Consider the following 13,605-nt stretch of genomic DNA (forward strand, 5'->3'; position numbering starts at 1 on the left):
CTTTCTAGAGCCAAGCACAAACCTAGTCTGCCAGATTGGATGGTTCTCGTCCCCTTCCTGCTTCCATCACATTCCCGAAGCGAAGTCCAGAAGCCTGGGGGACTGGGGGGAGAGGGGTGGGCAGGAGAACCGGATTAGAACAGGGGTAACGAGTGATTCCCCGGAAAGCCAATTGGAGCAGGTCTACACCCGGATTCCCGCCTGCACGTCCGCGACAGCAGGGAGGGGGCAGCGGCGCACGAAGCCGCGGCTGCGCCGGGGGCGCCCACGGAGATCCCGGTGGCGTGGTAGGAGCTCTAGAGGCCGCAGGCTCGGGCCGGAGTGCAGTCCCGCTCGGCCCGGGCTGCTCGCCGACTTCCGCTTTCCCCCTGGCTGGCGGAGCCGGGGAAGAAGGCTTGGAGGGGGCAGGATGGCCGGGGCGAGCGGGCAGGCCACCAGGGCTACCCTGCGGGGCGCGCCCCAGGCGTGCGTCCGTCTAAGTCTGCGGGGGCGGGGCGGCGAGGGTGTAACACGTACCCCGGGTTAAACCGCCCGGCCGGGGCCTCGGAGCGAGACGGTGCAGCTACCGCCCCAGCCCTCTCACACCGCGTAGGGGCGGCGGAGGAGGAGGAGGCAGAGGCGGCCGTCCCTGGCGCCGGGCGCATTGGTGAGCGGGGCGCGGCGCGGCGCAGGCCCGCGCCTGGGCAGTGTGCGTGGGGCGCCTCGGGGGAAGGAGGGGGCGCCACGCGCTCGGGGCAGAGTGGGAAAGGCGATTCGTCTAGTTTCCTCCTGCCACTCGGCTACCTGCGCTCTCCCGGGAACGGGGCTCCCCGTCCCTGACACGTGCCACCGGTACCTGCAGCGCTCCTGGATCTAGAGCGTGGGAGGGACGCCCCAGGCTTTGTCCCTCCAACTCCGGGCCGGGGCGAGGGGGAGCTGCACGATCCTAGCTGTGCCCCAGCCATCGGAGAGGAATACTCCCAAACAGCTGGAAGCCAGGTGCTCGCCCTCCGCGGGCCCCCTCGCCTTTTTCTGCCTCTGTCAGTCGCCGTATCCTTTCGTCCCCTGAGTTTCGCCCGGATCGCTGACCTTAGTGGTGCCGCTGTCTCTGCGCCGGGAAGCCGCCAGGTTTTATGAATGGGATGGTGCGCTTCCAAGCCGGGTCACTGGAACGTGGGGGTGGGGGGAGGCAGCTCGCGCATTGGCAACTCTTTTTTATTTTTATTTTTTTACCAGTTCAGTTCCGTGGAGGAAAATGTACCCACCCTCACCCAAATCCCAAATTTAAGACACCGATTTTCCTCAGGAAAGAGAATGGTGCCGCCTGTTGAAAACTGTTGCCACCTGAAAAGCAGCTTTTTTGTCGCTTCTTTCTGAGTTCTCCTCCATAGTAGAAACTGAGTATAAACAAAGTGAGGTGGTGGGAGTAGTTAACTTCAAACTTTGGCTTCTGGGCTGGCAGCTGAAAATCCGCTGCAAAATCTGAAAAGCTGAAAATTAGTCCAGACAGGGCCTTTCCCTTTCCAGCCTTCACCAAGTCAGAGCTGAGGGCAATTAGCACCATTTCTCCTTGCCTTGGACCTGAAAATCATTACCATTAGGTCCTGGTAAACATTTTTACTAAGTTCCGTAGTCTGACAACCAAAAGCATTGACTTAATTGCTTCAGCAGAGTTATGCTCACTGTATTCTTTTTGAAGCAGGGCTTATTCTTGGGATCTGGTCGTATTCAAAAGGTGCGTTTAACAAATGTCCGCCCTAAAGCAGCTTCGCATTTCTCTACCATCACTTCTCTCCCCCTCCACCCGATTTAAGCTACTTGGTAAAGGTGTCACAGGGTTATTGTTGTTGTTCTCTGCCATTAATTACACTGTTTTCCCAAAACAGCACAATATCAATGTAGTGATAATTTTCTATATTAATGAATATGAGTTTCCATTAAACCTTGCTGCCTCGACTGGAGGTCTTCAGTAGAAAATCTGCATTGCCATCACTCCTCAGAGATGCAGATGGATTCTTACTTGCATTGAACTAGAAGACTGTTACTTTTGGATTCTGAGTCCCCTCTTTGTCCCCTCTTTCCTTCCTCCTCTCCTCCCTAAAAACAAAACTGAATTTATTAGAAACAAAGGGGTAGAGCAGTTTTTTTTTCAGATCTCTTGATTGTGTTACTGCTTCTTAGGAGCCCCGGACATTGCTTGAGGTTTGGAACTGATCTGTTATGTGGCTTTAGAACTTTAGTTTGGAGTATGGGACAACTAATTTATCATTATTATGATTAATTATCAATTATTTATCAAATCAATTCAAATTATCAATATCAGTTATCAATGTTATTATTAACACATTTATAGTTGATAATTTTTCCCTTAGTTAACTCTTCCCTCCTAGTTTCTAGTATGACAACAGAATTCTTGTCAAGCAACATCATTAGATTTTGTGTAGGTTGTGTAATCATTGATTGCAGGGGCTCTCAATTCTTCATTGATTTATATCTGTAATGTTGTAACTTTGCAATTAAAAATAATTGGGTTTTTTTTTTAAGAATGAGATTCAGTGATACCACTCCAATCCTTTTTTAAAGTATCCCAGCTTTTCAGGGATACAAAGTACCTAGTAAGTCCTCATTATTTGAGAGACAGGAACTAGATGTTAAGTCTATAATAATCAAACTGGGTACTGCTAAAAGCTGGTTAACACTGGTTTTTCTTTCTTCCCAGGGGTATGCATTATCAACCATAAGCACTGGGTATTTCCTTTCCAAGAGGGAGACAAACAGGTGGGACAATATGAAGTCCAATCCTGCCATCCAAGCTGCCATTGACCTCACTGCAGGAGCTGCAGGTAATCTCAGGGAACATTCAATTCCTCTAGTTGTCTCATTACAAAAGGAATATATCCTTTCCATCATTTTCTCACTGCTTTTTACAATAGGATTCCTTTTGAGATCTACTGGACTATTCAGAAAAGCAGGAAAAGCAAATATTAGGTTGCTCTCACCTTACTACTTGCTTGTCTCATAGTAGGTGTTTAATAAACACTTGTTAACTTGTAATAGATCCTCCTTGGACAGTCTAGTGAAGTCTATAGACTCCTCAGAGTAATGTTTTTAAATGCATAAAATAAAATACATAGAATTATGAAGAAAACTAATTATGTTGAAATACAGTTATGAAAATATTTTTAAAACAAGTTTGACCTCAGCCTAATAATCTGTCTAGAGTTTACTGTGTATATCCATATAAGAAATTAAAAAAAGATTAATTTCAACAAAATAATGTAGTTATATACTAAATATTCCCCTTATCTCTTTGAAAAACTTCTCTACCATGTGGGAGATATTCTTACCTCAAGTTGGGAATCCCTGTCCTAAGTAAATGGCAAGCAGTTGAATTTCACCTGAATGTAGCCTTATGGTTTCCTAATTCTGCAGATTTGTCTTAGTCTCATAAGAGGTAGGCTACCTTTACAAACTTGGAAGTCTTTTTTTCTTATATCTTCTAATGAAGTCTGAGAAGGGGGGCTAACGTCCTTCATTCAGGTATTGTTGCTGCTGTACCTGAATCTCTTAAACCAAAATGAATGAAATCTAGCAACCCTGGGTGTGAATATATGTGTTTTTCATTCCTCAGTCATTTTAAGAAATGATTTTATATTTATTCATGTCAGGAAGCTTCAAGTTTCTCATTACAGGTTTTACCCCATAGGTATATAAGAATTTCTTTTAAAATGAGTGAAATTGTAATTTCCTTCTATGACGCAGGCAAGTCACTTGTCCTATCTGACCTTAGTTTCTTCATCTATAAAATGAAGGGTTTGTATTACAGAAACCTTCCAGTGTTAAGCTTCCATGTGAGATTAGGTGAATGAATAGATATTCCCTTTGGACATAGCATTTTATGTATTTAGAGGGCAGTATTTCTTTCTGGATTTAGTTACTGGGATGCTTCTTATTGTAGATCACAAACTTTTTGCTTTGCCTAATATGTAGTATTTGAGAGCAAAAATATGTAGTCACCAGGTACACCCATTGTTTCTGGTCAGCCTCCTTCACCATAATGCCATTATCAGCCAAACATATGAGAGTCTGTTGTATGGCACTTTGCTGAGTGCTGTGGAAGATGCACAGATGTATAAGATATGACTTGCCACCGATGGGCAGACCAGCAAACCTATTGAAAAAGACAACTGACTCTCAGGGAGAAATAGGAAGTGTCAAGTGTTGAGCAGGTAAAATCCCCTGGACCACCTCTTTTCCTCATACCTTGGAGAAGGCAATCCAAGACTCTGAGCCCAAGAGCTTTGGGAATATCAGTGCCACCCAGACTATCAGCTCTGCTTTCAGATGGACTTTGCAGTCATTATTGTCTTAAAGGAGTGATTCTTGTGGAGAAGGGGCCCATTATCTCCACTATTATTTTGTTGTCCTTGTTCAAGTCTTTTCATTTGAATCTGATTCCTCCTGACTCCATATGGGGTTTTCTTGGCAAAGATACTGCAGTGCTTTGCCATTTCCTTCTCCAGCTCATTTTATAGATGAAGAAACTGAGGCAAAGAGGGTTAAGTGACTTGCCCAGGGTCACATAGCTAGTAAGTGACTGAGACTGGATTTGAACTCGTCTTCCTGACTATAGGCCTGGCATTCTGTCCACTGTGCTCCCTGGCTTCCCCCCCATTACTACTACCTTCAGTCAGATACCACTAATGGGCACATAAGCCTGAGAGGCCTAGGAATAGCACTCTTTCCCCATCCCCAACCCCACTATACTTTCAGCCAAGGCCCCATAGCCATAGTCTATGGAAGCAGCTCTTGTGGCAGTGGGACTTATAGACTACCTTTGCAGGGGTACAGCACCTGCCCTTTCAGCAGTCTGAGCTACCAAAACCCTAGAAAAGAAATTTCTCACTGCCAAAGGTCTTGGCATTACCAAATGGATTAGCATCAGCAATGGATAATGGTCTTTATGAGTGGAAATGACATTAAAGAGGATGCATTGTCCTCCATTTTGTCACTGAACCCTAAGAAAAATGGGGCGTTTCCAGCTGACATGAAACCTCCTCAATGTGTTTCCCCCATTAGAATGTAATCTCCTTATGAGCAAGTTCTGTCTTGTTATTTTCTTTTGGGATCCTCAACACTGAGTATTTTACATATTTTTCTTTCTTTTTTTTTGCCTTCCCCCACTCTCTTTTTTAATGTGGAAACATGCTTTGTATGACTTTGTGTGTATAATGGGTTTCATATTTCTTGCCTTCTCAATGGGTGGGGAAGGGAGAAAATTTGAAACTAAAAAACTTTTTTTTTTTTAAAAGCACAATGTTTTGTACATTGTAAGCACTCAGTAAATGTTTGTGTTTTTTGTTTTTGTTTTTGGTTTGTTTTCCCATTGAGACGTTCAAAGAGCTGACAGCCTGTTTAAGAGAACCTTTAACCCTCACTATCCTTGGCCTGAAGGATCCTTAGAGGATCTTGGTCCTTAGAATACCCATGCTGTTCTCTGTAAGCTTCAGTGTAGAGGCTATAAGAGAAGACACTTCCCAGGGAACAGGATGAAATGAACCTGGATAGATTCAGTCAGATAATGCAGGACGTTGAATACAGATATCAAGGAGAAGCTATTGTGAAGGGTTCTGAATGAGGAAGTGAAGCATAAGTTGTATATTGAGAAGATCAATCTGATAGTCTTGTACTGAATATTAGAGGCCAGAGTTGTTGGAAGCAGGGAGACCAGGTAGAAAGCAATTGTAGGGATTGAGATTTTGTGCTGAGGTGATGGGAGTGGGGATAGAAAGAAAGTTCGAAAGAAGAAGCCAAAGGATTCGGTAGGGGATTGGCTAGAGGATGAAGGTGAAGAAATGATTAAAAAGAAATCTCCCAAGTTTTGTGGACTGAAAGAGTGGAAGAATGTCAATGCCTTTGGCAACCATGGCATAATTAGGAAAGGGATCTGTTCTTTGGGGGGGATTGAGAAAAGAATGATTTTCAATGTGGACCCAGTGCTTGAGGAGATGACATTAAAATGGGTATATCTTGGAGGCAATTGGAAATAGAGGACCTCGAGTTAGGTATTGGAACTTTTTGAGTGGTTTATCTGGAATTACACAGAAATAAGCTTAGTATCTCCTTAAGCCCCAAGTGTCAGTCTGAAGGTACAGCTAGGATGAAGAAACTGAAGTAAGTGTCTTGTCCAAGGTCCCACTAGTAGTAAGGGTCAGAGATGGGATTTGAACCTAGGTCTTCTAACTCTAGTAAGCCAGTGCTCCTTCTCTTATACCATACTTATCCCTTACCCTGATTTTTAGATGTCACTTGTATTTAATATGCTTCCAAACTGAGGAAAGGAAATTTGAAAGGGAGATGAATTCTTTATTTGATTAAATGGCAGAGTACTAGGCTTAGCATTAGGAAGACCTGAGTTCAAAATCTGCCCCATATACTTGCCAGCTGTGTGATCCCGGGCAAGTCACTTAACCTCTGTTTGCTACAGTTTCTCAGCTGTAAATTGAGGAAAATATAGCACTAGAGTTGTTGTGAAGATCCAGTGAGGTAATAATTGTAAAGCACTTAGCAAACCTTAAAGATGTATATAAATACTGGCTCTCCTCCTCCTCTTTCACTTTCCTCTTCTTCTTCCCTTCCCTGTCCTTTTGCCTTACCCTTCTTCCTCCTTCGCTCCCCATCTTCTTCCCTAATTAGTATTTTGATTTTCAATGAATTCATTTTCCCCTTACTCCCAACACTAGTGAACTTAAGCTTGTTGGTTTATAAATTGTCAGACTGGTTCCACCAAGGCAGTAAAAGCATTCACCAAAGCATTCGTGCAGATGTTTCTTCTTGGAAATTCAAAGTACTATACATACATGTGCAGTGACTTTTAATACTCTTATTGGATATTTAACCATTAAATGGAGAAACTAACAAAGACTTGTGGCTTTCCTCCTTGGTTCTCTTTCCCTTAATGCAGATGGTAGTCCTTCACCCCTTAATAGAAGATTTCATGAGTTGTCGTAGCCCAGAAACTTAAGTGTCTGATAGTTAACCTTTGGTAGTTATAGGGGCAGCTAGGTGGTGCAGTGGATAGAGCACCAGTGCAGGAGTCAGGAGGACCTGAGTTCAAATCTCACCTCAGACACTTGACACTCACTAGCTGTGTGACCTTGGGCAAGTCGCTTAACCACAGTTGCCTCATCCTGGGTCATCTCCAGTCATCCTGATGAATATCTGGTCACTGGATTCAGATGGCTCTGGAGGAGAAGTGAGGCTGGTGACCTGCACAGCCCTCCCTCACTCAAAACAAAGTCAAGTGCAAGTCATGTCATTATTTCTCTGATGGCATGGTCTTCTTCAGCAACGGACGAACACACTCTTTGGACTTAGCCAGGCTGCTCTTTTACTAGGATGGTACCTCAAGCCTTTTCAGCTTATGTAAGACCTACCAGAGCTTCAAGTTCATTGGCACAACCTTCATGAACCTGAGGTCCCTTCTATGCCATGATGAAGTATCAGAAAAGGATTTGCACATCTCACAGTAAAAGCAACAGTTCCCATCTACACTGTCCTGAACTCGGGCAACCCAGTTATCATTTGTTTCTTAGGAGCAAGATGGGTCATTTGTAGTTGTTATTTTCCCTATATTAATAGCAAAGTGAGCACTACTCTTAGAAATAACTACTTTAATGGACAGAGTGCTGGAAAGCAGGAGAAGTGAGTTTTAATCCTGGCTATTTTATGAGTTCTCTGTGACTTTTGGTAAATCACAACCTTTCTGTGTAAAATGGAGACAGTGGTGCTGCTGTTCCTATTCCACAGGGTGTTGAGGATCTGTGGGCGAGTACATAGAAAGATGCTTTGTAATTTAAAAGTGCCACATAAATAATAACAATTCACTATTTTTCAATATTGACTATATATAGGCAAATGGCAAAAGCTGACTCCATTCATTTTTACTAATAGTAAATTATTAAATCCTAAATAGAAGAAAGAGAAACTCATGGGCATACAAGAAAGAAAAAATATAGCATGGCAGATTATTTAAAAGTGATTGGCCCCAACGTAATAGCCCTCAGAACCAATCTGGCCTTGTACTTAGGTCATGGGGTGCAATCATTTTTGCTTCTTAGACCTTGCTATGGTCGTCATCCTAAAGACCTCTCTTGCTCCATTCTGTTTATCAGGGCACAAACCCCTATCACAAGCCTTTCTCAGCACTGCGCATAAGGTGACCTTTTAATCTTGTGGAAAAATACTTTGTTCTTCTCAGGGATCGATTTATTTATTTTGAAGTAAATGATAGAAAGACTTCTAACAGGTTTTGGTTTGTTGACCTCGAAAGTCCCATTGAGTAAGGTAAAGTATTAGGCAACCACACCATTTGTCCTCCCCAGCTCCTGGAAATTTATGTACACATTGTAAGTGGTATGGGGTAGAGCATTGTTTTCTAAAGTGAGATACTGGAACTCAGATTGGTATTCTGTGGTTCTTAAAATCAGAAGTGGGGATGGACATCTTGGAAGGTGAGATGAGGAGGGTCAACTTGGAAGGTAAGCGAGTTGGTTGATAATATAAAGAAAAAAAGCATTTCTAACCTACATACCACAAAATTACAAGAATAATTTGATTGACTTCAGAAGCAACATAAGTCTTGTAATTTAATTAACCTTATGTCTCGATATCAATCTATTTAAAGATGTCTCCAAAAGGGGGACCATCTGCTGGAGGCATTTTGGTTTTAATGTAGGGCTTCCTTGGTTGTTTGTTTAAACAACTTTTCAATTTAGTATCTTTTTTTTAAATTGAATCTCTTGAATTCCAAAGAGCTAAACCAAATGAATTGTGAGCATTTTGGATAGGAGTGAGTATATTCTGCTTCCATCAAGCCATAAGAAACGGTATGGCTAGAGAGAAAGCCTCAGAATAAGAAAGACCTGACTGAATTCAAGTCAATGTATTAATGACATCTGTTGTGTGACCTTGGTCAAGTCACTTATCCTCTCAATATGGTGTGACCTTGGTCAAGTCATTTACCCTCACAATGCCCCACGTCTCTAAGGCTATAAGATGAAGAGCAAATATTGATTTTCAATGATGGAAGTTTTCCTCATCAGTTATCAATAATAACACAGTACTTGTTTACAAAACAAACAAACAAACAAATAGCCTACTTCGATTTTGTGGGCAAGTTATTCAGGCTTGGTGGTTAGGACACCTGAGTTTTGATTTTGTCTGATCTATACATCCATGTGATCTTGGTCAAGTTAGTCATAGATTAAGGGATTGGATTAAATGACCTCTTAAGTGTCTAAAAAAAATAAAATGCCATGCTGCATGATTTTGAAAGGCTTTGAGAAACATTATTGGATACTAGTAACTCCTAAAAAGAAGAAAATTACAATTATTTATTTTCCCCCCATTCTCCTCTTTTATCCTTACCTCCCTTCTGCATCAGTAGGGAAAGAAAGCTTTCATGATTCTTCAAGTTTGCTTTTAGTAAATCCAAAGGGAAAGCAGTATGTGGCACAGTGGAAAGAGCACTGAACTCTGGGATTCCGGAGCCTTAGAAAAAAAAACCTTTGGCTTTGCCATGAACTGGCTGTGGGGACCAGGACAAAATTATTTTCTCTAAGCAACCTCTTCTATATCCATAAAGTCAAGGGGCTTCATTAGATGACCTCAGAGGTCTCTTTTCATTCTAAAGATTATAAGAAAAACACAAATGAACTGAGATTCTAATTTTGCTTTCGTTTCTCACACAAACACAAGCCTTATTTTGTCCTCAAAGTCTCCAAATGCTTATCTCCATACTTTTGTAATTCTTTGCTGACTATCATAAGATGCTGAGTTTTGCTAAGATGCTAGAACTCTTACCGACCTAGCATTTCTTTGAAGGACTAGTCCCAGTAGCTTCAACCCTTTGCTTAAAAGGACATCCTTGTTTAATAGAGGCAGAAAATAGTCAGCAGACCTAACAGAAAATACAGACTTTTCTTCTCAAAGCATCTAACAGTCTTCAAGAATCAGAGTGTTATATGGTGTGGCTCTCAGCCTTGGATTAAGGCTTGAGCAGGTGGTACTTAAATCCAAACTCACTACTACTTAAAGCAGAAGATGCCAGGTTTTTTAAAAAAATAATTAATCTTTTGTTTTTGTATCACCTAATTTCCCAATATATTCCTTCCCTCTCTCCCTCCCAGAGAGCTATCCCTTAGAACAAAATTAAAAAGAGGAGGGGAACCAGTTTGGAAAAACTCACCAACATGTCAGAAAAGCTGGACATCATATTTAATGCTGCACCTATTCCATAGTATTCCACCTCTAAGAAAATATTAAGGAGGGGGGAGCTGCCTTCTCATAAGCCTTGTTTGGGGCCAAACTTGATAATAATAATTTTGCAACATTCAATTTTGAGTTTTTCTTTCCAATTAGGGTTGTTTTTTAAAACTGTACTCTGCCTTTCTATTCCACAGCTACATAAAAAAACAAAAAACAGATGCAAAAGCCTCCTTTCTCATGAGAGATTCTGGGAATCAGTAGCATAACCAGAGGGGCATCGTGATGGGTGCAGAGTCTATAGCCATGAACAACTGTTGGCTTTATCCTTCCTATCAAATCTGTACATTAGTGACAGAGGAATCCAGTGATAACCTTGAGGTTGCAGTTTGAAAGTTGGGACCAGTTTTGGTAGAGAAGTCAAGTTTGGTATTGGGGGTTGGAGGGAAGACTTGAAGTTTCTGGTAGAGTTACTTAGACTCAAGAGCCTTTAAACTTTGTCCTTTAATTCTGGAATCTGTCTGTAGGATAGATCCACTTACGTCACTGGCACGATTAAGAACCCTTGACTCATTCTAGGTTGTTCATAGTGATGCTGGTCCCAGTGGCCTGGCACCTCTGCCAGGGAACTTCTTACTAGATATATTTTTTGCCATACCTCTATTTCATGCTATCCTAGACTTGGAGTTGGAAGGGACTTTAGAGGTCATCTACTATAACTTTATTTTACAAATGAGGAAATCGAGATCCCCAAGGGTTAAGTGATTTGCCAGTTCTTAGATTAATTTCATGCAAATGGTAGCACAGTGGATAGGATGCTGAATCTGGAGTCAGAAAAACCTGAGTTCAAATTTGGTCTCAGACACTAACTAGCTGTGTGATCCTGGGCATATCACTTAACCTGTGTCTGGCTCTATTTCCTTGACTGTAAAATAGCTCCCAGGGTTGTTGTGAAGGTCAAATTATATAATATTTGTAAAGTGCTTAGCACAGTGCTTGGCACATAGTAAGTACTAGTTTACTGTTGGGCATTGTTGTTAATGATAAAATAGAAGCAACCTCTGTTTAAATTGTTAAGCTTGCTAGACAGCAAATATTATTCATGTAAAAAGGCAGTTTTTTGTGTTTACTGATGAAAAGTTACTGAAGCTTGAGAGTTACTCCCAGTCTATGATTGGGGGATGTTGGGGGGACTTTGGGGGTTACATTCTCTTTTTTTTCATAACTTGATGTTTCTGTTATAGTAGTCCCTAAATATTGTATATTATTTAATTTTAACCATTTTCCTGTAACTCTACTCTTATAATTTTGTGCTACCTCTCAAAATAAGGTTGGCACTAAGTAAAAAAAGGCACATTTGAATTGTCCCCCCATTATTATGTTTTGGGTAGAGCCCTGGAGTCAGGAAGACCTGAGGTAAATCCAGCCTCAAGCTCTTAATACCTGTGGGTCCATGGGCAAGTCACTTAATCTTTGTCTACCTCAGTTTCCTCAGTTGTAAAATGGAAATCATAACAGTACCTACCTCCCAGGGTTTTCGTGGATATAAAATAATATTTGCGAAGCAATTAACACAGTCCCTGGTACACAGTAGGTGCTCAACAAATGCTTGTTTCCTTCCCCTTCTTATGGATAATTGAGAGCTGGCTCTAAAACAAATCTTTTGTACTTTTTTTTTTTTTAAATAAAAGAAGTATTCTTTGGCTAAACATATTGGGTAGGCAGAGGAGTTCTGACTTTTTTCTTCATATTTTAGGAGGGACTGCATGTGTGTTGACTGGGCAGCCTTTTGACACGTTGAAAGTGAAGATGCAGACTTTTCCCAATTTGTACAGGGGCCTAGTAAACTGCTGCGTTAAGACATACACCCAAGTGGGCTTTCGAGGCTTCTACAAGGGGACCACCCCCGCACTAATTGCCAACATTGCGGAGAACTCCGTCCTCTTCATGTGCTATGGTTTCTGCCAACAAATCGTGAGGAAGATAGTTGGATTGGAGAAGAATTCAAAGCTGAGGTTTGTCAGTAGTCTTTTTTCCTTTTGTTGATGATTTTTGTTTTTATATCGTATTCATTTCCAGATAATCACTTTTCCTGCCTCTCCCCATCAAGGGAAACTTCCCTTGTAACAAATATTTTAGAAGAAGAGAAAGCCACAGTTCAACCAAATCAACTGACACATTGAATCCATCTGATAGCACGTGCATCATTTTTGATACCTATAGTCCCCCCCTGCTACTTGCCCTGCTACGGCAGAAGATACATTTTCTTATCTTTCCTAGGATCAAGATTTGTCATTATAATTTCACAACATTCAGGTTTGTTTTATTATTTTTTTCCTGTTTCCATTATTGTCATTATGTATATTGTTCTCCAGGTTCTCTTTACTTCAGTCGATGCCAGTTAATATAAATCTTCCCATACTTCTTTGAATTTTTTATATTAACTATTTGTTAAAGAGCAATCATATTTCATTACATCAGGTACCATACAGCCATTTCCCAGTCGATGGGTATCTGCTTCATTTCTAGTTCTTTGCTACCACAAAAGGTGCTTTTATGAATATTTTAGCATTTATGACTCCTTTACTTTTGCTTTTGATCTTGAGATATGTACACAGCAGTGGAATTTCTCGTTCAAAGGGTATGGGCAGTAAATGCAGTCTTAATAATTTACTTATTTAATTTTTATCAGCCCCTGATGTATGCTCATCATAAATGGAGGAGCAAAATGTAGAGGTGTTCAAAGTATTTCTTAGGCATTCGCAGGCCCTTGCTTCAGGAGTTTTTGATTATAGAAAAGCAAGCTGCATTATATGTGTTTGGGAAAACAGAACTGTGGTCTCACTCACAAATCAGGGACTTATGCTGATATGTCCATGTTTCAAAATGCAGTCATAGAATCCTGGAGTGGGAAGAAATTTGGGTATTATTCTAGTCTAATCCATTCCTGAGTAGGAACTCCCTTTTAGTTTTCTGACAAGTGGTCATTTGTATTCCTCTTTAAGACTGCAAGTGACTAGAAACCCACCATCCCTTGCGGTATGGAAGATCTAATTGTTAGGAAGACTTTTCTTCTATTCTGTCAAGAAAACTGCCACTCTGCAGTTTCTACTCCCAGAGGCCAAGCAAGAGGAAAATAATACCCAGGGGTACAAAGGTTGTATATCTGTGGGTGTGTGATTGTCTTATCTAAGTCAAACCAGAAACACTTTGACTTTAGCATGCTCTGGAACAGACAGTAGCAAACTGAGTTTAAATTCAGCTTTTACCACTGGCTTTTTTTTTTCTTTAATTTTCAGCATTCACTTTGAGAAGATTTTGAGTTCTAAATTTCTCCACTCCCTTCTCCCCCTCCGCAAG

At 41.4% G+C, this 13,605-nt stretch overlaps 1 protein-coding gene across 5 annotated transcripts in view; it reads left to right on the top strand.

The window, feature by feature from the left end:
• The first annotated feature begins 204 nt into the window (after positions 1-204).
• SLC25A15 (solute carrier family 25 member 15) overlaps positions 205-13,605 on the top strand; it is a 37,107-nt gene continuing 23,706 nt past the window's right edge. The window contains exons 1-3 of one of the 5 annotated variants that reach the window (XM_072610450.1): positions 205-287; positions 2,699-2,822; positions 12,002-12,260. In XM_072610450.1, the coding sequence (XP_072466551.1) occupies positions 2,768-2,822; positions 12,002-12,260 (314 nt within the window). In that variant the 5' untranslated portion in view covers positions 205-287; positions 2,699-2,767. The other 4 variants (XM_072610447.1, XM_072610448.1, XM_072610446.1 and 1 more) reach the window with 4 other exon arrangements.

The sequence above is a fragment of the Notamacropus eugenii genome, chromosome 5, assembly GCF_028372415.1.
Source record: "Notamacropus eugenii isolate mMacEug1 chromosome 5, mMacEug1.pri_v2, whole genome shotgun sequence".
Classification (NCBI taxonomy): Eukaryota; Metazoa; Chordata; class Mammalia; order Diprotodontia; family Macropodidae; genus Notamacropus; species Notamacropus eugenii.